Source organism: Chamaea fasciata, unplaced genomic scaffold, assembly GCF_029207755.1.
Source record: "Chamaea fasciata isolate MVZ Bird 193981 ecotype frontalis unplaced genomic scaffold, bChaFas1.0.hap1 SCAF_1, whole genome shotgun sequence".
NCBI classification, from domain to species: Eukaryota; Metazoa; Chordata; class Aves; order Passeriformes; family Sylviidae; genus Chamaea; species Chamaea fasciata.
In genome coordinates, this window is record NW_027094086.1 from 150202863 (window position 1) to 150226945 (window position 24083).

Consider the following 24083-nt stretch of genomic DNA (forward strand, 5'->3'; position numbering starts at 1 on the left):
AGCCCACAAGGAACATGGAGCCCAACTTCTGGCCCTGCACAGGTCACCCCAATGTCCCCACCGTGTGCTGAGGGATTCCAAACCTTTCAAACCCCAGTTGTGATACTTTTAGAAATATTCTAGCGCATTACAGCATTCCTGGGATGAGATCCTCATCTGGCAGAGGAAACATTCTGGGGTAGCAGTGGGAGAAGAGAGGTAGAGAAGCAAATGTAAAGGATTTCTTTTTTTTTTTTTTCCAGCTCCTGTGATGATTTAATGAGCATTTTTGCCACAATTTTGTATTTTGGTGGGTCTGGTGGGTCTCGTTATTATGGTGCTGAACATCACAACAACGTTGCTTGACCCTGACCTAATTCTTCAAACACCAACTCACCCAGAACTGCTCTGCTCGCCACACGTGGTACTCTCAGCCTTATATTTTTTTGTGAGAAAGCACAGGATTGGGTTTGCAGCCACTGAAGCTGATGGAAAAAAAAAAAAAAAAAAAAAAAAAAAGGCACCAGTTCTTGTCCTGACAACAGAATTCCTCCTCCACTGATGGGGATCTTCTGCTATCACCAGAGCTGATGGAGCCCACTCAGCTTTTACAAGTCCATCACCCACATCTCGTTACATTGGACTCGTGCCAGGCAGAAAGTAACACTTGGAAGTATTATCTGCTTTTCCTGAAGGTTTTATTTCCCTTGGCATGCAGTCAAAGAGAGAGAATTTTGACAGAAAACCTCGTAGGAAATCATGGAGCTGGAGGCTCTTTTTCAGTTGATAGAATTGTTTGCTCAATCTCAACATCAAATGCAAATAAGCAGCGGAAATATTTCAGTTTGGTTCTTCTTTCTTTTCCCGCTGTGGTTTTCATTTAAGATTCACTCACCAAGTATTTTTCTTTTTTTTTTTTTAATATTAGTAGGAAATTTGAGAGATTGCTTTGAAATTTTGTGTACACTGGATAAGCCTTCTAGGTTTGTGAGCTGGATAGATGGTGGTTTGCAGAATTACAGGAAGATTTATTCTTCTTGAAAGCCAGTTTTCCACACCTCTGGCACAGAGACCAGAAAGAAGCAGGAGCTGGGCTCCTTTACTGTATTTACAATAAATTTTAAATTAATTTTTCTTATATCCCAAGAGAAGACAGCTTCCACCCACAGTCCCATCAACTCCTCATCCCACATTCATGTCGCAGGAAATTGGGATTTTTTACCTCTCAGACCTTTGCTTCTTACCTGAAGCCTCATCTTTGAACTGTTACTAAAGACCTGAATCTATTTTTAGCGTATGCATTAAATCATTAGAGGTCAAAAAAAATCCTCTTTTGAAATTGTGAGTTTATATTCTCTAGAGTAAAGACTGCAGTAAAAATAATGAATGATGTTAGGACATTTCTTTGGTGAGGAAGGACAAGTTTTTTAGAAAATAAACAGGATGGAAGAGTGAGTTTGTCTCACATACCCACAGAAATGGCTGCAGGATGAAGTAGAAACTGCTTTTCAGTTTCCAGAAAACTTCCAAAATGAGCGAGTTCCCAAACCTTCACAACAATTAAAACTCAGAGAAATTGATAGAATTTAATCAAAGAGATGATCCATAAGTTTGTTATTGTTGTTGTTGTTGTTGTAGTTTTAGCCCAGCACTTCTGAAAGATAACTAAATGGCAGCAGGTTTCATACTCAGGGGAAAATTTGTTTCTGGCATTTTTAGTGATTTAATTGGGACTAAGGAATGTCATCTTCTGGGAGAGTAGAGTCTTCCCATTACTGTGTGATGGCCACTAAAGATTTTATACTATTCCTATGAATGAAAAATACTTTTTTCCCAGGGAAATTGGCACTGTTTACTATTCTAAACAAGAATATTTTTTTTTTATTTTTAGAAAGAAGAACCAACCACAAAGCTCAATAACAGTGTGAGGAAAGGGATGGATTTCCACCACTAAAGTATTTTATCCCTCCTTCTCTTCCACAGGTTGCCCAGGAATGTGGGACAACATCACATGCTGGAAACCTGCAAGTGTGGGAGAAATTGTCTTTGTCAAGTGTCCTGCACTGTTCAGATTTATCATCTCTGAAGATGGTAAAGTATTTTCTCCTTGTTATTCACCTCTGCCTGGTAAAGCATCGTGGCCAGCACGAGTGTCAAACCTCACTTAGATCCTCGGGATAAAGAGACATCAAAAAACTCTATAGCTGGGCTACAGCTATAAATAAATTGCAGAAAACCAGGATATTTGTGTGTAGATACATGAGTGTGGGTGGGGTGGGAGGAAAGGTGTGGAAAAAAAAAGCCTTCATAGACTACAAAATATGAAAATACCACAAATTTTACCTGCCAGAGGGAATATTCTGCCCTTGGGTCTCACTGAATTCAGTGGGGACCCAAATCTGTATTTGGGCCTTGGGTAACACAGCTGGAATCTATTTTAGCAAATAATTAAAATGTAGAGCAGGTTCTTCTTGTGCTGAAGGAGAACACAGGCTTGAGATGAGCAGTGAGGAGCTCCCATCTTGGGGGTCCAGGGAGGAATTAAAGATTCCTGGCGAGAGGCAGAAGCTCCATCACACTTCTTTTGTGGTCTGTGGAAATGAGACGTAAACATCCCTCTGTCCCTGTGCTGGTAATTAACACAAATTGGTCCAATTGCTCCCAGCAGCCAGCACCCACCGCAGATCCTTAATTAGCACTGTCCTTTGAGGAACAAGTTCGTCACTGTCCCCCAGGATCCTTTTTCTCAAAGTTTATTTTACCAATTAATTATTCATTTACAGCCTTGAGTCCAAAATCTGATTTTTTTTTTTTGCATCGTCACACACACAGAGCACCATTTTTAGGAGACAGAATTTCAAACACAGCTCCAGGAGCTCTGAAATCCTCACTTTTAACACATCCATTCCAGCATGTCCATCACCAGTGTCACCTAAACCATGACCCACATTAGAAACAAGATTTGACCGAATTAACAATAACTAATTAACTCAATTTGACCCATTCCAGGTCTTAAGTAAATGGTTACCTGTTAATGGAAAAAGCTTTTAAATAGAAATTTTAATTATTTATTAATTTATTGTTATCATTACTAATAATCTATTATTAACTTTATTTATTTGAATTAAATTATTTTAATAAAAACAATCAGAATTTAATTATATTTTTAATAATTAAACTAAAAAAAGTCTATTTAAATAAAATCAAGATTTTTATTGTATTTACTACATTTATGGCTTCTATTTCTTTAAATAAAGATTTTACCTATTTACATAAAATTATTTAAACAAAAATATTAACAATTGCATTAAAATAATTTCTGTCAATAAAAAAATAGAGCCTTTAGAGGAGCAATTAAATATATATATACATACACACGCACACACACGCACACACACACATACATATATATATATGTAAGTTCTATTTATTTATTTATATCTGCATTTATTTTACCTATGTAAAATAAAGGGCTGAAATAACATTTTAAAGTCATTTTCCCAGGTCGTGACAGTACGACCTCAAGGGAGGAATATTCCATCCAGTGGAAACACACGTTCCCTTCCTTTACCTCCTCACGGGATCCCCAATAAAAGTGGCAGCTGTTACCTCATGTAGGGCTGGGTTTGAGGGGTTTTTGGACATCTGTTCACTAGGAAGAACCCAAGATTCGTAATTCACTAGATAAACAAATAAACATTTAACCTGGAGTAGCTGGAAATCTCAGCAGATGTGGCTGGGATTGCACTGCTGACCCCAGGGTGGAATTACCAACATCCCAAAGTGCTCTCCGGGGTGAATCAGTGTCAGCTTTGCCGTTGCTGCTGCTGATTTTAATTAGCCAAGTGTATTTGTTCAATGAGGGTTTAATGAAAAAAGTCACATTTCATGATGGTTCCCTAAATAACGGGTTATTAGAGAACTATAATGTTTCTAAGACATGGATAATCACATTTTAGGGATTGTTACAGTGTCCTCTGGCTGCTGCTCCGTTTCTAGAGTATGGAGCGAGGCTGGGCATGGACACTAATTTTTATTAATAGCAAAATCATTCCTAGTACAGCAACATTTTTATATGGCCATGGATAATTTTTACAAACACAGCAATAACTTTAAATTATACTTTTTAAAAAAGTATTTTTGTTCAGTTTGTGCTCTGAAGCACCTCTAGGTACAACGTAATCACAGGGAAATAATGGGGTGTGCTAATCTCGAAGAGTGGGTAGGAAATACCTCACTTGGCCTTAAATTTTTATGTGAATTTCTGAAGTGATCACGTGGATTTCTGGTTGAGTGGATAGAAATCAATAGGCACTTGTAGAAGATTCTTTCTCTGTCCCCTCTCCAATGCTTGTCTGGAGATGAACAAAGTCACTGCTTGTTTTATGAACTTCAGAAAGGAATCTGCATGCCTTTACTTGGTTGTCTGATTTCCATATGGAGTAAAATGGGAAAAAAAAATAAAAGACACTACAAAAGAAAAATTAACTAACTAAGCTGTCATCTGGAGGGATGCTTTTTGGAAAAATTAGCTGGGTATTTAGCTAAAAATACCAGCTGTTGCTGGTTTTAATCTGCTCTGCTTTAACCCTCGCTGCAGTAGGACCAAGGAGTAACATTTGAGCTACTGTCAACATCATGCAGAAAGTTCAAAGGGAAATTCTGTATGCTTGGCAACTCTGCCTTCTAAAATTTCATTTCACCTTTTTGATCCTCCAAAATCACCAGAATTTTTCATTCCTTTCAGATGCAGACTGTGAACGAAAGTGTAGTTCTCAAAATCTCTCCACTGGAGATTCCTTTCCTCCAATGGAAAAAAAGCTTATTTGTTCCTGAGTCTTTTCTCATCTTGTAAATTAGGGATTTCAGTGTCTATCCTCCTAGATAGCTCCCCAAAATTATTTGTTTTGCCTCTTCTACATGGATTTCTTTGATTGATATCCATCAATCATTATTTCCACTAGGAGCTGGCGCTTCCGTGACCTCTCTGTTGTATGTTACTCTTTCTCCAGTGCCTTCCCAGCACTGGCTCCAGAAACACCCACTCTACAACAGGACATATTTAAAGCCTTCCAACGCATCTTTCCTGAGGTAAAAAGAAGAAAACCATGTCAAGCTGTGATGTTGCCTTTCAGTAGGACACAGCAAGACCTAGAGATGGCCCTAACACAGTGATCTGCACTCCCAGCTGGAGAATTTTCTCCTCTTTGTGGTTTTTTTGTTTTGTTTAGGTTTGGGGGTTTTTTTGGGTTTTTTTTGGTTTTTTTCCCAGAGGTGATTCTGCCTGGCAATGTAAATCTACAGAAGCAAAATCTATTTTTTTTCTGCTTTGCACCGTACAGCTGAAGTATTCTGGAACCTGTAAACACACACCCAAAGGGACCACAGAATGAAACTCAATAACCAGATCAGAAATGAACATATTTTCAGTCCTTTGAGTTGCAGTAAAAAATAATACAAACTATAATAGTTTTTGAGCTTTTCCATATGCTCCACATTTGGAAAACACTTTCATTCACAAATCCAAATAATAAATATGAGCAGCTCTTACTGAATCTTCCAGCAATTCAGGTAGATTATCTGGTGCTCAGTTTAGGACACTCCCTGCTGCATTTACCACAAAACATGGTTCAACATGTACAACAGAGAAAATTCTCCTAATTTTTATCAAAGGCATAAAATCTATCCTATGCTGGTACCAGGATTAAGGGTTCCTAATTAAAATCCAGTAGAATAAAGGGATGTAATCAGGTATTAGAGAGTTTAGAGGGAATTACATCCTATCCTCACATTTCAGAACCAAACTCTTTCGCTTGTTGCTTCTCTTGGTTGAACACAGTCAGTGCTCAGGCAACGAGCTCTGTTATCCCAAGAAATTGGGAATAGTCTTGTCACTGATCCCATTTAAAACACAGGGAAACACTCAAGTACTCTGTTGTACTAATTAATTGATTAACTGGTTCTGTGAGAACCCCAAGCCTCATAAATGCTGCACTAGAGATGCCACGGGTGGACAGTGGGATTAAGGAACACGGAGTTAATTGGATTTGGGAAGCAGTTTGTGCCCGAGTTTAGATGTTATCCCTAATCAATTAGAATAAGGTGACAAGGAAAGAGTTAATGAGAGGGGAAGTGATGTTCCATCTTTGAATGTGGAGAGGCTTTTATGTCCTCTCTGGGGAGACAGTCCTGGTAAAGCCTTTAAAAGCTGGCGTGGGAAAAGGGTACAAAACCCCCAAACTGGGTGAAAAGACAATAAAAGTCATTGAATTCCCAAAGTGAAAGCTGCTGAAAATATTTGCAGGTCACAGTTTCTATTACTTTGGGTTATGCGTTGATAGTTTTTTGTTTAGACAGGAAGAAAAGGTGATCAGGGGACTCCTAAACACCCAAATATCCTAAACCCTGGAAGGTTGTGTGCTTATTTTCTACTGAGGTAAAAGATGCAGTTCAGTTTGTTGCTACTACTGAAATTAAGGTCAGCATTGCAGCAGAGTGAAATTGGAAATTGCATTTGCCTGTCAAAAAGGCAAAAGATCAATTCAAAGGTCCAGATTTCTCTTCAAGGATGTTTTGCCTGGATGAGCGTTCCAGCATCCTGCTTGGAAACTGAGGGAAGGAAAACCCTGTAACCAAGTTTTCTCTGGAAAACAGGTATGACCTATCCAAGCATTCTCATCATGGGAATAATAATGAGCCATTGGAGCTTATTTATATTTATATATTGAAGCATCCAGGACTCTGAAACCTTTGTTTCATTCTTAATTTTACATAAGATCCTACATAGCAGTCACAGTCAAGTTCAATGCAAAGGTATCTATTTTATAGATAAACCATTAGAGGAAAATTTTAAAAAGGAGAAAGAAAAAAAATGTATATTTAAAATGGCACTTGATAGATAACAAGTCATTTACAGCTGGTTTTCATCCCTGGGCTTTGCACAGGCAGTAAAGCCATGGGATTATTCCAGTTTTTCCAATGAGAGGAGGACAAGCTATAATTAAGCCTCCATGGTCACAGCATCACAAAGTCCATCTGCAGTGCAGAGAAAATGGGAGGAAAATGCTGTCATCAAAGGACAGGAACTGGATCTATATTTCTAATCAAGTAGCTGAGTCCTCTCAGATGTTTTCTAGCAGAAAAGAAAATGACATTTTATGGCCTTTCCCACCAAATTATGGGGACATAAAGCTCTGATACTCAAAAGTGCAGCATGAGCAAGAGCGTTTCAGCTCAAGATCAAGTCCTTGGTCCTCTGCAGGGGAACATCCTGCAGTGGTCAGGGGAAAGCTGCAACACAGCTCAAGAACTTTGTCAACGATCTGAGAGCTAATTTGAACTTGGGGGAAGAAAAAGATCCTGCATCTTTGGGAAGAATGCAAAGGTGGAAGATGCTGAGAGCTGCTGAGAGTTGTTTGGAGAACACGGACTGCAAAATGTTGAAGTATCACTGTAGGGGCAACATGAGCAGACCCTTCAACCTTTCCTAACAGTCTTTGCTCTGTTCATGTTTTTCCTCTTGACCCAAATGATTGGGAAGAGTTCCAGGTGATTGCAGGATTTTAGGTGTGGTGGGCACACGTGCATTCTTAGCTTTGAGCAAGGCGTTTAATTTGCTTTCTTCTCTAGGAGTTATTTCAGAACTGACAATCTCCGTTGGGCAACGTTCCAAATTTTTTCATGGTTCTTGTTTGAAAAACTTTGTTTTTCTCTCAGATATGATCCCTGCCCTCTTCAGAGCTAGGAGACCCTTCAATAGTAATTGCATTGATCCTGCTCTCTGATGGATGCTCCTGTGACAGACAGACTCAAAGGAAGGACTCAAACAATGTTTAGATGATGCTTAGTTGCTATGGTGACCTCAGTCCACTTCTAGTTTCACATCCTCTAACAAGAAAGAGGGAGAAAAGAACAAAGCCATGATTTCCCTTAGATGTTATTGATCATATCTGTGCATCTGTCCCACCTTAGCCAGCCCTGTGTGCTCTGACCTTTCTGTTCTCCATATGGGACCTCACTGGAATTCTCCCATGATTTCCAGGCATGATTCACTGGATCTTGTCCCTGTGCCCTGAAGGTAAACTGGGAAATAGGAAGAAATTAATTATATATTAGTCTGTCCATGCCTTCACTGCAATGTCTTCCACAAACCTCTGGGTTACGAAGACTTTGCAGGAGCTTGTTCCTCTCATGGTAGGACAGATATCTAAAATCAGCCACCCTCTGGAAATTCCAGTTTCTCTGCCCCTTATGGGAGAAGACTTGAAAAACAGGTGAACTTATCTCATGTAGATAAACTGGATAGAATGAGTTTGCCCCACAGGATCAGTTACTCAGATGTCTTTAGGCACCAGTTCTTATTCAAACACACAAATATGGACAAGGCTTCCTAATCTTAACCTTGATTATCCTCTGCCCTGGTTTTCTTGTTTTCTAAATAAAATGAGCACCATTTTGTACAGTCTCTGTGTGAGCATTATGTTCACAAATCCCTTTGTCAAGGCAAATGGAGATCTACAGAAAATGACAGAATAATAGAAGCCCAGAATGGCTTGTGTTGGAAGGGACCTTCAAAGTTCTCTCAGTTCCATACCCTGCCATGGGCAGGGGCAACATCCACTATCCCAGGCTGCTCCAAGTCCCATCCAGCCTGGTCTTGGACACTTCGAGTGATTCTGGGGCAGCCACAGCTTCTCTGGAAAACAAAGAGCCGTAACAAAGGAGCCGGGATGGTTGGATAATGTGTGTGTGGGATCATGTGTGTGCAGGCACAGGACGGGGCAGAGGGCTGATGTCCCTTCTAGGGAAGCAGCGGGCAGGGGATGGAGCAAGAACCCGTGTGGGGAGCTCAGAGAGCTGCAGAAAAGCTGCTAAGTAGCCTGCTGCTCCTGACTGTGGCTCTGCCAGCCGGCTGAACAGATTGCTGGAGCAGGAGAGCAGCAGGCAGCCATGGGGAAGGCAGAGAGGAGGCTCAGCGTGGTGGATGCCGCCGAGTCGGGTGTGAGAGCTCGCTGGTTTACTTCACGTTTAGAAACGGGAATGTAAAACTTCCAACCAGTGCTATATAAAGCAGGAAAGAAAAAATTAAACTCCCGCCCGTCCAGCTCGTTATCCACATAGCTGAACAGCAGGATAACAAGGGGTTGAAAATGTTTTCTACAGCCTCTCCCTGCCCCAGTCGCTGGACTTTCTGTAGGGACACAACGTACAGTAAATACAGTGCGGGCTTTGCATGTTGATTTTAATGCTGCCAAAACCCAAAACCTTTTGGAGAATTACCTTTGTGGAGCAGCCCTCCAACCCACAATACTGAGCTGAGAACGACAGGACTAGGGGAGAAGTGTGGGCAAGCCAATTCAGGACCAAACATCTTTGGAAGCCTTTCATCCCCTCCTGCCCTGCCACTAATAAGGGACAAACGCTGGAACAAAAGGGTTAAATGCAAGTTGTGTTCAGATAAACAAAGCCATGGGAGGCCAGGCAGGTGGAGAGCAGCCAGCACAGATTTGGCACCAAGGAGAGGATCTAAAAGGCTCTGAGGCTCATGGTGCACAGGCTGGTTCTTGGCTTCAGCTCCCCCATCCCTGTCCACTTTAAATCAGGAGCAATTGCTGTTGTCGAGTTTCTAATCAGTCGTTGCATAGTGAGGGGTGAATTATGAGTTCTGGGTCTCAGTAAATAAAGATCAAAGAGGAAAGTCTGATAAATGTGCAAGGAAAGGGCAGGAAAGGTCTGGATCCCTGCCACCAACTCTATGGGGAGCCATTGGCAAGTCCTTGGATTTTTTTTTTCCTCCCTCTTTTACCTCTTCATGCAGAAAACAGAAATAAGAAGTATTTTCTGTACTTGGTCTTTAGAATTACTAACTCAGCATTCTGATAGATCTTCTCTAGGATCTCTAAGCAGTGCTGCAAATAACATCTAATTAACAATGTCAATTAAAGCATTAATTGTAGATTTACTTCCCAAAGAGTGACACTTACTTAAGTCTGGTCAAACAGCAAATAACACAGCCTATCAATACACCGGATAAACCATCCTGTGTCGAGGATTACAGCAGCTTCCTCAGCAGTTTATTGACTGATAAGAGCAATTATTGATTTAATAAGTGCTGTTCTAAGGCACTGTTTAGTATCTGCTGTCGTGTCCGTATTTCCATAGCTTGGGCTCAGCTTCATGTGAGAAGCACAGATGTCATCCAAATAAGTCATAAAATCATGATATTTAAGATGTTGTTATCATAGAATAATAGAATTATAGAATGGTTTGGGTTGGAAAAGATCTTAAAGCTCATCCAGTGCTACCCCCTGCCATGGGCAGGGACAACTTCCACTATCCCAGGTTGCTCCAAGCCCTGTCCAACCTGGCCTTGGACACTTCCAGGATTCCAGGGGCAGCCACAGCTTCTCTGGGCACCCTGTGCCAGAGCCTGACCACCACCCTTTGAGAACAGAATTTCTTCCTAATACCCGACCTAAACCTGTCCACTTTCAGTTTAAAGCCATTCCTCCTCATCCTGTCACTACGTGCTCTTCTCAAAAGTCCCTTGTAAACACAACCCTTGAATCAAACCCCCGAAAAATGTGTTCGCAATTAAAATGCAGATGAAAATGTTTTATTTATTCTTCATTTCTGAGAGAGCAATGCATTTCATTAGATCACTGTATAATCATACAAATGGGCTTTCTCTTCTTCAACAGTGAAGTCAAACATGCCAATTTCTCATTGTTTGTGTCCTAGGAGTAGGAAAACAGGAAGGTTTGTGGGAAAGTCCACGCAGTGAGGGGTTCCATAGTCGTGTCCACTCCATCACTAACAGCAAAGTAAATTTACTGAGGACTCTCTCTAGAGCCTCAAAGACACTAAGGTGAAAATATAACCCAGAAAAACAACACTTTGAGGTAATATTTTTTAAAATGAGCGTGACTCCTCTGTGTCTGAGATTCCTTACAACCCTTTAGATACAAGGTCAGGTCTTGTTTCTCTCTATGTAAACATGTCAAATGTTGTGCACAAAATAAATCCACTTGAACTCCATTTCATTCTCAGACATGAGGAAACAGCACCAATGCCATGGATTTCTGTCCATTAAATATCCATTTTTACTGCAGGATACAGAAACTTGCACTGTCTGAGGGCAGGGCAGCAGCAGCAGCTTGCAGGAACTCAAAGGCATATGGTGGCTATATGTTCCCTCATGTCCTCTTTTATATATATATATATATATGTATATATATGTATATATATGTATATATGTATATATGTATATATGTATATATATATTTGTTATTATAATTAATTTATTTATATATTTTATATATATGTCTGTATATATATCTGTTCACAGAGATATAAAATATCTGTTTGTATATATATATAATATATATAATATCAATTCATAATTATATATATTTATAAAATGATAGTATATAATTATATTTATGATTATAATTATATATATTTTTATAATATATCTTATATATTTATTACATTCTATACTTTATATTTTCTATTTTCTATTTTGTATTTTATATGTTATATGTTATATCAAAATATAATATATACTGTAATATATATAGCATATAATATATAATATATAACATATAATATATAATATATAATATATAATATATAATATATAATATATAATATATAATATATAATATATAATATATAATATATAATATATATAACATATAGCATATAATATATATGTTTGTATATGTATGTATATATACAGATATATTTTGCATATTTGTATCAGCACATATATTTAAATAGTTACATACAAATACAAAAATCTATCCATACACCCACAAATATAATTGTATATGTGTTCATTTTATCCCAGCACTCAATAGATGAACTTTGACTTTTTGTCGTCACTCAGGACATGATGTTCAATGTAAATCTAATTAGCTTCCTGGTATCTTGACTTGTTAGTGAAAATTGAGTTGATGAATCAAGCCTAAAAGCCTGTACAGACAAATGTTGTACTGGAACTTTCTTCAGTACATTAGTTAGGACTCAGGTATAGAAATATATGTTAATAAAAGGCTGGTTTTCTCCTACAAATCCGACAAATAATGTTAGAAATTTGAATCTCTTCATAATGTCCAAACACAGTGAAATGTAATAATAATTTCAGTATGTATACAAAAATATTTCTATAACAAGCTTGCAGAAAAACTGCATTAATGTGTTTTAAGTGTTACTATGGATGTCCTGAAAGTAAAAATGAACTAAACTGTAATATTCTAACATCAATGAGACTAACTGTTGTCGGTATTTTGTGGGCTTGAAACTTGTGCCAGTTGTCCTTGGTGTGCAGCAGGAGAAGGATTTGTTTTGTGTCCCTGCTGTGTGCAGAGAGCTGAGTGACACTGAATGTGAGCTCAGAACTGCAGCCCTGAGCACCACAGAGCCTGAAATACATGAAATCTGAAACTTAAAGCATCAGATTTATGTTTAATAATCCCTCCAAAGTCACAATACAGCCTGCCTGATGCTTCAGATGAGTTTTCTCTACTCCCACCATCATTTTCACATTAAACCCTCTTTTTTCTGTCTTAAGAGGTGTCGAAGCACATCTGATTTACTTTAGAGGAGTAACAGAAAATATAGGAGTACAAAATCAATAGGAGTACAGAAATCAAGGAATTTCAAATTATTATGTGAATTATAAAATAAACCCCCCACATTTTATGCTGTGCTGAAAAGCCCCCCATTATTATTTTATTTCTTTAGGTGCTTTCTCCTTTCCCATAGGATCAAAATCAATCTTTGCTTGGATTTTACTTATAGCAAAACCCTTCTCGTACAATTTGGAGAGGGTTTTTCCAATCCCTAGTTTACATTTGACAGCCAGGGTTAAAAGGGGAACAACCTGAAGCCCTGCGGCCTTTCCAGAGGATGCAGAACTAAACTGATGTGGACATTTATCCTGCTGTAGTGGTCGGCGAAGTGCCGGGGACCTTTTTCCCCGGTTTCTGGGGCACGGTCAGAGCGATTTGCAGCATCTGCCCGAGGCTGCTCCGTGCGCGGTGCAGCAGCTCCACCCCCTGGCTCAAGGCAGATCCTCCTCCTGCATCCCCAGCTGAGACAGAATCCCCCCAGGATTCGGCAAAAGAAAAAAAAAAAAAAAAAAAAATTCACCCCAATTCGGGTTAATAATCGGGCACAAGGGGTTGGGAGGTGGTTTTCGCATCTTTCAAACGATTTATTTTGGAAGAGTAAAAGAAAGGGAACAGGAGATTTCTAATGTAAATCCAAGGTTTTATCCTTTCCAACTGCGATAGTTGTGGTTTTAGGCTGTTAAGCAGTGTGGGTTTGGGCACAGTGTTTTGGAAATATGTGAGTCTTTCTTACTTCAGAACATTCCCTTAAATAATAATCTTTTAAAAAATCCACAGAAAAGCTCCTACATCCATTTTTCTTATTCTTCCTAGAGTCTGATTAAACTTCATGATAACCAGATATTTAACAATACCAACCATCTTCTGAAAACCCTTTTCCACTCATAAATACCCAGGGCTAATACAGAAATAAAGATTTAAAGTTGCAGTTCTTCTCTGGGCTCTGCTACATCCATTCTTCTCATGGGAGTCAAACTTTGATCAAAATTGAATTGCCACCTATTATCATTATGAATTAATTATTTTCATTCTTCTAATTTCAGGTTGGGAAGTGGATAATTTGGGGCAAACTCATGCAGGTAAGAACCAGTTGTGCTGTACATCCTCAGTACTTCTGCTCCCAAAAATTGTGTGCATGTGATAATTTCAGATTATTAAAATGTTATCTGTGTATCAACCATTATGACAATGATTCATGTACTTAACTGTAATACTTGCACAAAAAGTGAAATGAAAATCTCATAAGTCTCTATAAATCAACGTGATTTTACCTAAAGCCACAAAATTAAACTATCTTATTTAAAACAATTAGTCACTGCTCTTTGTCATTGATGGATGGAAATAATTTTCATTAGTTCTCTGAAAACTAGCCATATTTAAATACCTGGGGATCTTAAATGTAAATTCTTACAGAAAAAAATATTTGACTTCTATATTTTTGCAATGAACTTTGCCCCTGTTTATTGCATGTGGTTTCAGTTCTAAATTTAGAGATTCCATTTTGATTTAAACTCTCAAGTAAAGCTCTGTTTACTTCCTGAGAAGACAGCACCAAGTATTTATTGCCTTTGGGCTTGATCTAAACAAATAAAAATCAATTGCACTCCATTCACTGATTTCCATAGAGACCAGTTTGGGCTCTAATAGAAAACACAATCAAAACAATTTCATACCAAATTTCCACTTTTCTAGGTGATTATGACCTGCTGGAAAGCACAGCCCAGTCTCTCCTAGGTAAGAAACAAAACCATGGAAATTTTTGTCTCTTTTTTTATTTATCTCTGTTAAATAGGAAGCTCTCAGTGGTGTTTTTTTTTTTTTTTTTTGTGTGTGTGTTGTTTTTTGTTGTTGTTTTGTTTTTGGGGTTTTTTTTTCTCCTGCAATTTTGGTATTATTTTCTAATCAGTTCTAATAGTTATGACATTTTCTCTTCTGTTACTTTTAGCAATATTATGAAAATTTATTCCTCCTCTATTAAGCCTTAATCTAAGAAGTGTGCTGCTAGAAATTATATCTACCTGCTTAACAGTAATTATTAAATGGTGTTAAATGGAGTCAGCACCATGATTCAGTGGGGGTTTTTTCCCATGGAAAACTAGAGATGAATGTGCAAGAGTAATTTAACAAAAATTGCCAAGTAATGCAATGTTCTTAAATGAATGCTGTGATTAAAGAGATAGATTCTGCTGCATGGATGGCAAACAGATTCTCTAAAATAAGGTTAAAAATGAGGTTATGAGAGACTAAACTGCTCTAAGAATGCAAAGCAGCACAACTCTAATAGCAAAAAGCAGACCCAAACCTTGGAAATTTCCATCAGTTTTGGTCAACTGAAACTCCAAGAAGTGTGATAATTTGATAAACTGAGTGTCTTGGTTTGGGAACCTAACCCCCAACACTGAGGCTGTTCCTCTGTGCTGGAGAGGAAGGAGTGCAGCAGCAACCCATCCCTAATTTTTTAGGAAAGCCACCGAGCTTTGGGAAGAATATTGGGAGGAATAATGGGGCTTCAAAAGAGCCCCACAGGGGCTGTCCCACCTCAGGCAGCTTTCTGGGTAAATGAGTGTCAGAAGATTCTTCCTCTTCTGCCTCCAACTCTTCATTCCCAGTATGGTTTTAAAGCCTTACAGTGTCAATGAAACCATTTAGGAGCTGGTTCTTATATGATATTAGTCAAAAAAATTACAGTATTTAAGCCAATATTTGCTTAAAACTAAGGTTATAAATGAGGTTTGCGATAATTAGTAGACAGAGGAACATGAGAAGCTCTGAATTCACTGAGGCCACCCTGGCTGTCTGCAGATGGAAAAGAACACATTGCCATGAGGACAGGGATGGAAGGGAGATTCTCAGCCCATGTTCCTTTCTTTTCTGCACACCCTTCCCACAAAGTCACTCTGAGATCAGAGCCTGGGCTTGGACATAAATGAGTGGGATGTATTTTATCTTCCTACAGGAGAGCAATCCAGCTGACTCTCCATGGATATATAACGTTTCTCTGAGATATCCCACAAGATCCTGAGTGGCTTCCAGCACCTGGGCCAAAAAAAATAATGTAACCCTGGTGTTTTCTCACCAGTCCCATGCGTGTGCCTCAGATATAAACTATTAAAAATAGCACAAAGGGGCTGGTTTTAAGCACTGGTCTTCCCCTTTGGCCGCGTGGAGTGGAGATATCTTCCTCAAAGCTGTACTCTCGAGGTGCTTTTTTGAAAGAAATGGACATTTAGCTGACTTCTGGCTTAGAAACCGACTTGAGAATGAGATTTTTGGAGACACTGAATGTACTAATTAACTATTTTTCCTCTCTGGTGGCGAACTGTAGTAATAGCCATCCACAGGTGCCTGTTGTAGGCCTGGATCATTAAAGAGATCATTAAATTTCCAGAATTAAATCTGTGGATAGGCAGACAAGCAGTGCTTCCACTAGAACTGTGGGGTTTTCTTTGCACCAGGGAGAGGAAGGGGATGTCTTGGGGTTTTTTTCTTGTGATGTCACATTCCCACCTGTCCTTGGCACAGGGGACATCAGCAGGAATTGCACTGAGGATGGCTGGTCTGAACCTTTCCCTCATTATTATGATGCCTGCGGCTTCGATGAGAACGAAACGGAGTCCGATAACCAGGTGGGAATTACTCTCATAATTAAAAACTAATGAAGGGGGAAGATGGGAAACAGCAGACTGCTTTCTGTCCAGCCTCTGGTCATGTTCTGATTTGACAGTGATTGGAACAATCAATCAGATGGACATAAAACTGTGAGAGGTGAGATCTGACTCCTTCCTGGGCCTGTATTGAGCGTTTATAGAAGATGAGCTTTTAGTGTTGATGTAGCTTGGAACTCCTGGAATTGTAGGTTAACCCTCAGTTCTACTCCTGTGTGGACCTGATATTTTCTGAGCCTGAGAATTGCTAGCTCTTCCCAAGGGAAACTTTTCAACAGTTTTCTTTTTCCCAAAACAACCTTGTGTAAACAATATTCCTTTCCCATAACAACAGGTGTTGTTTGCTATTTCTGTTATTTAACCAATAAGAGAGGTGCCAGTCCTATGAACCAATAATGTGTCTTCTTAGTGCAGCATGTTATAAAAAAACTGAATGAATTGTAAATAAAGCCTTCTGATTTCTGCTGCCTCCTGACTGGAGTCAAGCATCTTTATTTCGTGTCCTATTACGACACCCCTGTTGATAAAGAATCTCTTAACCAATTTTTTTTTCCTACAGACACTTATTTAAAATAGATAGATAGATGATAGGTAGATAGATAGATAGATAGATAGATAGATAGATAGATAGATAGATAGATACATAGCCTTTTCTAGCTCACTGATAAATAACCTTGTGGTATTCAGGCCCAGCCATAGAGCAGAGCTTGATGTACAGTGAGACCTCAGAGGAAATGAGGACAGACCAGGCTGTCTGAGACATAGATCCTGCCTCTGGTTCCCCCTGCATGCTGGCAGGTGTGTGGCTGTCAGTGAGGGTTTAACCCTGTGGTTTTTGCCTCCCAAGGATTACTACTATCTCTCGGTGAAGGCTCTGTACACCGTGGGATACAGCACGTCCCTGGTTTCCCTCACCACTGCCATGGTCATCCTCTGTCGCTTCAGGTGAGTGGGGACACCAGCACAGAGCTGCTCAGGCCCTGGAGGAAGGGAGCTGGAGCCCAGCTGCCCCAAACAGAGTTAAAGGTTTTTTCTCACCTTTAGGTAGAATAACAATTTAGCTGAGTTGCTCCCCCAGCTTGGACACGCTCCAGAAGTCATAATTCAGCAGAGTGTAAATGCGGCAGGAGAAGCTGTAGGTCTGGTTTATGAAACTTCATGAGCTGCATTGGGCTCGTTCTGTTCACTGTTTTATGCTTCTCTACATCCTTTTACAAGAAAAATCCCCAAATCCTCCTCTTTCTCAGGTTTAGGGTCAGTACTAACACAGTCTTGGCTTAGACGTTGCTGTTCTTACCACCAAGGTGCTCTGGTCAGGTGTGTTCAGGCCCACTGTGACATTTCCACAAAGTAAAAGTATTCTCTTCTTTATTTTTCTTCCCCCCCCCACCCCCCCCACCCCCCCTCCTTTCCTCTTTCCTCTCCAGGAAGCTTCACTGCACTCGGAATTTCATCCACATGAACCTTTTTGTTTCATTCATCCTCCGTGCAATATCTGTGTTCATTAAGGACGGGGTTCTTTATGCTGAGCAGGATGGAAACCACTGTTTTATCTCCACGGTGAGTCAAACCGAAACCACATCCTTCTCCTTCGCTTTTCTTCAGCACAAGATTACAAAAAGCAGAGGGGCAGGCAGCAGTCTGTGGAGTATCACAAGCTGAGAAGTTATTAGAGGAAAAGGTAGTTGGTGTTTAATTTCCCTCCCAGTTCACAGCCAGACTGGATGTTTCATCTCATGGTGTCATCAGCATCCTTCAGAACAAACCCACAGGTTTTGTTTTCAGACTCTGCCCTGATTGTTCCTGCCTTCCCCAGATCTGCTCAGTGATAGGTGGGATGAGAGCAGACATGAGCAATTTCCTTCATCTGAGGGTCTGGTTTTCCTGCAGAGCCTCCTTTGTTCTGGATGTCAGGCAGAGTCACGTGTAAACAGGGTGACCATTCAGACACAGAGAATATACCTGATGGCCACATTCTCAGAAAATCACCAGCATTTCCCACATCTTTGTCTCTTAAATATGTAATTCCATGCAGAGCACTCTTTCACTGATGCATTTAGCACTTATTATTTGTAAATCCCAATTCCTTTCACATTTAAGGCTAGTATTTGATATAAATCAGCTCACTGGGTGTAATTATGATAGAATTACAAACTGAGCTCTCCTTTATCCACCGAGTTATGAGCTGAATTCCTTGTGAGTCACTTCCACAAGGCAAGTGCAGCTGTGTAGTTTCTTAGTCAGCCTTTTCTTTGTCATTGAAACTAGTTTTTCTCTCAGTTCTTCTCCATGAGACAGCTGAAGCCATGTTAGGTCTGTAATTTGTTCCTGCCACTCTCCCAGTGGTGGCATCGGCCTCTTTGTTTGGAAACACTTAAAGCATAAAACACGTTAAAATCAGTCGTTTCTATGACCAGATCTTCAGCCTGGGTAGAGCTTCCATGATGAAACTTGAGATCTGAGGGTTTGAGCACCTTGATGGTAGGTTTGGCCCAGAGGATGAAGTCAAAGTGGGAACTAATCACTGCCTTCAGCAGGAGCTTCCATTTTATACACAGATTCTGCTCAGATTTGTTGGAAAATTCTACTTTTGTAGGAGTAATGGCATCTCACTGGGGTGCAGCACTGGAAAGACCAGTGTGTCCTACTCTCACAGGGTAGAGCTTGGTTGCCACCTTAGGCCTTTTTCACAGAATCATTTGGGTTGAAAAAGTCCTCTGAAATTGAGTCCAACCATTCCCAAGCACCTCCAAAATCCACCACTAAACCACATCCCCAAGTGCCATATTTACCCATCTTTTAAACACCTCCATGCATGGTGCCTCCACCACTGACCTGGACACTGTTCCAGTGATTGACAACCCTCTCAGGAAAGAATTTTCCTTAATATCCAAACTAAACCTTCCCTGATGTAATTTAAGACAATTTCATCTTGTGCTAGCATTTGTTACCTGGGAGGAGAGACCGACCTTGTTACCACCTCCTGTCAGGGAGTTGTAAAGAGCAATAATGTCCTCCCTGAGCCCCCTTTTGTCAAGCCTAAACAACATTCTGTTCTTTCTTTTTTTTTTTTTTTTTAAATTTTATATTTTATTTTAATTTTATTTCTAGTTTTCATTTTTCTTTGGTTTGCTCCTTCTTCTTCCTATCCTTGAATGAAAGCTTCCATCTTTCCTTTTACAGCTGGTCACTCGGCCTCCTTTTCCCTCACACTTACTTCCATTTTCTGTCCTTGAGTGATAGCACTGATGATGGATGGCAAGGAAGTGCAACTCCCAGGAGGGTTCATCCTTTCAGATCCCACTCTCAGGGCTTTCCACAGTCATCCTGCCATTTCACATCCTTCTCTGGGCTTCTCGGTACACAGGTGGATTTTTCTCCTTCCCTGCAGTTAATCCTGGAAAGGAGCTTAAGTCCAGCAATTGGTATTCACTGGGGCTGTGAGCCCTCAGCAATACAGGATGTGCTCAAGCTGCTCTGAAATGCTCCTTGACCACTTCCCACTGGTAAAATTGGCTTCTTCCCCATCCTGGCTTTGCTGTCTGATACCTGACATTCTTCACATTCTTTAAAACCTCCACTGATACAGAGTGTAATGAGCCCCCTGAAGATGTATCAAGTCTGAGGGTTGACCTGCAGCCTCCCAGAGTGGATTAGTAATAGTGAGACAACTTCTCTGGATGTGCTTTGTAAAAGAAAAGGTTTTAATAATGACAAAAATAACAAACAGTATCAAAGAAAATAAACACAAGTCAAACACAGTGTAGAGAGAACTCTTGCACGGGCTAAGGCGGTCCAAAAAAGCACTGAGCAGTTCTGTGCAGTCTTTTAAGTACTTAGGGGTTTAGGTGGGCTTTTTGGAATTTTGCCTAATGAAACTGGCAACAGGTTTTGAGGTGCAGGTCCAGGCATCCAGCAGGTATCTCTGCTGGGCACCCGGCCAATTACTGGGAAAAGAGCATTGGAGTTTCTAGGTCCTTTACCTTATAATAACAGCAAGGGGTGAGTCTTAAACCTTTCCCTGCACGGAAACACCTGCACGGGTGTGGGGTGCATTCCTACACTTCACCATTAAAAGTGTGTGACACCAGTCCCAGCTCTTTCCACAGAGATTTGGAGAGGTTGAAAGCATTTTCTCTGTTAGACCAAAGCAAGGGTGGAAATAACTTTGCTCTTTTTGATCCTCTGCAGGTGGAATGCAAAGCAGTGATGGTGTTCTTCCACTACTGTGTCATGTCCAACTACTTCTGGCTGTTCATCGAGGGCTTGTACCTCTTCACTCTGCTGGTGGAAACCTTCTTCCCGGAGAGGAGATATTTCTACTGGTACACGATCATCGGCTGGGGTAGGTGGCACTTCATCTCTCACTCATGTCTGGGTGTGCAGGAGGACTCCACAAACTGTGCGTAGCATTTCCACATCAGGTTCCAAACTATGATTTCAGTCTTCATAGGGAAGTTCTGTTGCACTGCACCAGGCAAATCGTTCTATATAAGGAAAAGGGTTCCAGTTTCACCCAAGGACCTTGTAAAGGAGGAATGCCAGAAACTTCTTTGTTTTTCTGACAGTAATTGTCTCAATGCCAGGATAAAAACACTGATAGGTGTCTCTAGCTGTTCCTTAGAAATGTAGCTGGATTCTCTTTGCAGCAAGCCAAATTTCCCCTCCTAAAACATTAAGTATTTAGAAGGAGCACAGAGGTGCTCAGGTGCTTTTTGGCGTGTCTTAGTCAGGTGTCAGATGCTCCTCTGGCACCTGCACACAGCTTTTGTTCTTTTGTTTCTGTATTGTTTGTTATTTTCTCTCTTACTAAAACCTTTTCTTTACCAAACTCACCCAAGGAGCCCTTGCAATACTATTGAGCCATCCTGGGAGGCTGCAGATCAACCCTCAGACTTGATACACCTTGACTGGGCTCATTACACTCTGGCCACGTGTGAGACTGTATCAAAGCACTGCTGCAGCCCAAATTGGGCTGTGATTTTTTTGTGTGAATGGAGTTGGAGGACGCCACATCCCTCACAGAGGTGTAATCTGCAACAGAAAATTGCCTCCTACGAGATATGATCTGAACATCAACTTCTCCAGCTTAATCAAATCTGCAAGTCCATTTTCTAAGGCTTCATTTGTGCCTTTCTTCCAGATAATACCTAAATTGAAAATGTGTCCAAAGGGTATTCACATCTGCTTATCCTACCTGGATGAGAAATAAAAACTTGCACTGGGAAGGATGAAGATTTATTTCAGAAAAGCCAGTTAAATGATGATAACCATGGTAATTATTTTTCATTCTGGCCTTCTGGATATAAATTGATTCCCGTGACATATTAATGCAAGCAATTCTTTGCAGATGTTTTTTCTGCAGAAGTCAGATGGTGAATGCAGAAGAATACATTAATTTAAAATGTTCCATGAGAAGGTTAAACTCAATTTTTATACTTTTAGACACTTCTGAAATAGAAATAATTCTCTATATTCATGTGTAAAGTCTACACACAAACCCCATGCCTCAAACTACTCTCCTTTGAAAAACACCCATCCTTATGCAGCCTGAACCTTCAAAAAATCAACAGATGGTCTTGTTTTTTGCCTCCTGAAGCAGCTGTACACAAACCAAAATTTTTCATCTCCTGGCAAGGACTCCTGGTAGTAGGGAGAAAAAAGTGTTTCTAGAAGGTATAGAGGTAGAGAAGGTATAGAGAGAAATGAGTGAACAAATTATCATAAATAATCTGTGCCATAAAAATGCTGTTGGAAATGGAGGGTTCCTGGAAAAGGCTTTTGGAAAAAAAAACTATTGGAAAGGGTGTTCAGGGTTCCTTTTGTACCATCTACAGCTGTATAATCACATTATAGCTGAGACAAAAGTGATTTTCCAAGGAGAAATTGGGAGTTGTGTGCATGAAAATCTGACAATTAGAAAAGAAAGCAATGCAAAATTGCAAACTGTGAAATCTCTGTAATCTGAATATAAATCAGAGGTTGAGTTCCTTTAATTAGGTTTGAACAGTTTTCATATTTGTAGATTTGTCTGAATGTGAGAATACTGAAAACCGGCATATATTAACTTCAATATTTTTGTTATTAGTCCTCGTAATGAATGAACTTCCCATATGGACTCATTCCATAATGCAACCTCAAAATATTTACTTTTTAGTTGAGTGCCAGAGATAATGACTGGCTGTTCCATTTATAAATTTCATAGAATCCCAGAATGGTTTGGGTTTGAAGGGACATTAAAGATCATCTGTTCCACCCTCTGCCGTGGGCAGGAACACCTTCCACTATGCCAGGCTCCTCCAAGCCCCATCCAACCTGGCCTTGGACACTTCCAGGGATCCAGGAGCAGCCACAGCTTCTCTGGGAATTCCATCCCAGCCCCTCTTCACCTCCACAGGGAAGAATTCCTTCCCAATCTGCCATCCATCCCTGCCCTCTGGCAGTGGGAAGCCATTCCCTGTGTCCTGTCCCTCCGTGCCTTGTCCCCGGTCCCTCTCCAGCTCTCCTGGAGCCCCTTCAGGTCCTGGAAAGGAGCTCTGAGCTCTCCCTGGAGCCTTCTCCTCTCCAGGTGAACATTCCCAGCTCTTCCAGCTTTTCTCCACAGTAAAGGAGCTCCAGCCCTTGGAGCATCTCTGTGGCCTCCTCTGGATTCATTTCAGCAGGTCCACGTCGTGTTGGTGGGCACAACTCTCAAATCACTTCAGATTCAAAGCAGCACCCATAATATCCATTGATAAGTCTCCATATTTGGATGGTTTTCTTGTTGGCTTTTTCTTTATTTTCTTTAAACACAGTTATTTTCTCATCTCCTGCGTGTTTCAGCTGGACTCACAGTTCCCCTGACCTGGTGGGAGCAACTGGCAATTCGCAGAGCCAACAGAGGCACATCCAGACTCTGGATTCAATCCGTGGAGGGCAAAAGCAGCCCCTCAGCTTGGGGCTGGTGGGGAGGGAGCTGCACTGAGGCAGTGAGAGACAAGAGTTCAGCACTTTGCAGCATCTGGGTGTTGATCTGTTTCTTCCAATGTGCAGAGCGTCCTCGTCATCAGGGATTAGTGAGAGCTACATATGGCTCTGTTCACCCAGGCAGTTGGTTCTTCCTAAATCTGCAATATGCTGGTGAATTCTCTGGATAGACTGCTGTCTTCCTGAGCTCTCTGCTAATGCCTGCTCTTAAGTCAGAGTAGCACAAGTCAGCAAGAATAAATCTCAGCCTTTGGGGCTTCTCTGTTTTCTAACGTTCCTCAGAAGCTGAAAAGGAGGCGATGGAGAGATAAAAATCTTTTGATGTAAAGAGAAGTGCTGTGAGTATATGTATATTCGTACAGCAGATGGCTCAAAACTCCAGGCTGATCTGAAACGTGGGGTTTTTTTAATGTGTTTTTATGACACTTTTAGTTTTGATTCTGCCTCCCTGCACATTTTACGGGTTTGGAACCCTATTCATAGCATTACAATTTATACAGAGGAAACTAAATAAAACATGAGACCTAAAACGAAAGACCTAAAGACATGAAACTGAGTTTTATACAATCATAGAATGGTTTGGATTGGAAGAGACCTTAAAACTCATCTCATTCCCACCCTCCTTCCCCGGTCACTTCCCACCATCCCAGGTTGCTCCAAGCCTCATCCAGCCCAGCCTTGGACACTTCCAAAGATGGGGCACCCACAGCTTCTCTGGGCAAATATTTGATGATTCAAGGTTAATTTGATAAATTTAAAATTAAATTTTGCCATTTAAATATTAATTTTCACTCCTTTAAGGTCAAAAAGGGTTTTTCTCAGTGTTTTCTGCGTATTC

General features: G+C 40.4%; 1 protein-coding gene across 3 annotated transcripts in view; it reads left to right on the top strand.

The window, feature by feature from the left end:
- ADCYAP1R1 (ADCYAP receptor type I) overlaps positions 1-24083 on the top strand; it is a 138009-nt gene that overhangs the window by 83225 nt on the left and 30701 nt on the right. For all 3 annotated transcript variants that reach the window (XM_066201736.1, XM_066201718.1, XM_066201727.1), the window contains exons 5-11: positions 1963-2070; positions 13658-13693; positions 14307-14348; positions 16137-16240; positions 17127-17224; positions 17707-17839; positions 20471-20624. In XM_066201736.1, coding sequence (XP_066057833.1) covers positions 1963-2070; positions 13658-13693; positions 14307-14348; positions 16137-16240; positions 17127-17224; positions 17707-17839; positions 20471-20624 — 675 coding nt within the window. The remainder of the gene's footprint in view (positions 1-1962; positions 2071-13657; positions 13694-14306; positions 14349-16136; positions 16241-17126; positions 17225-17706; positions 17840-20470; positions 20625-24083) is intronic.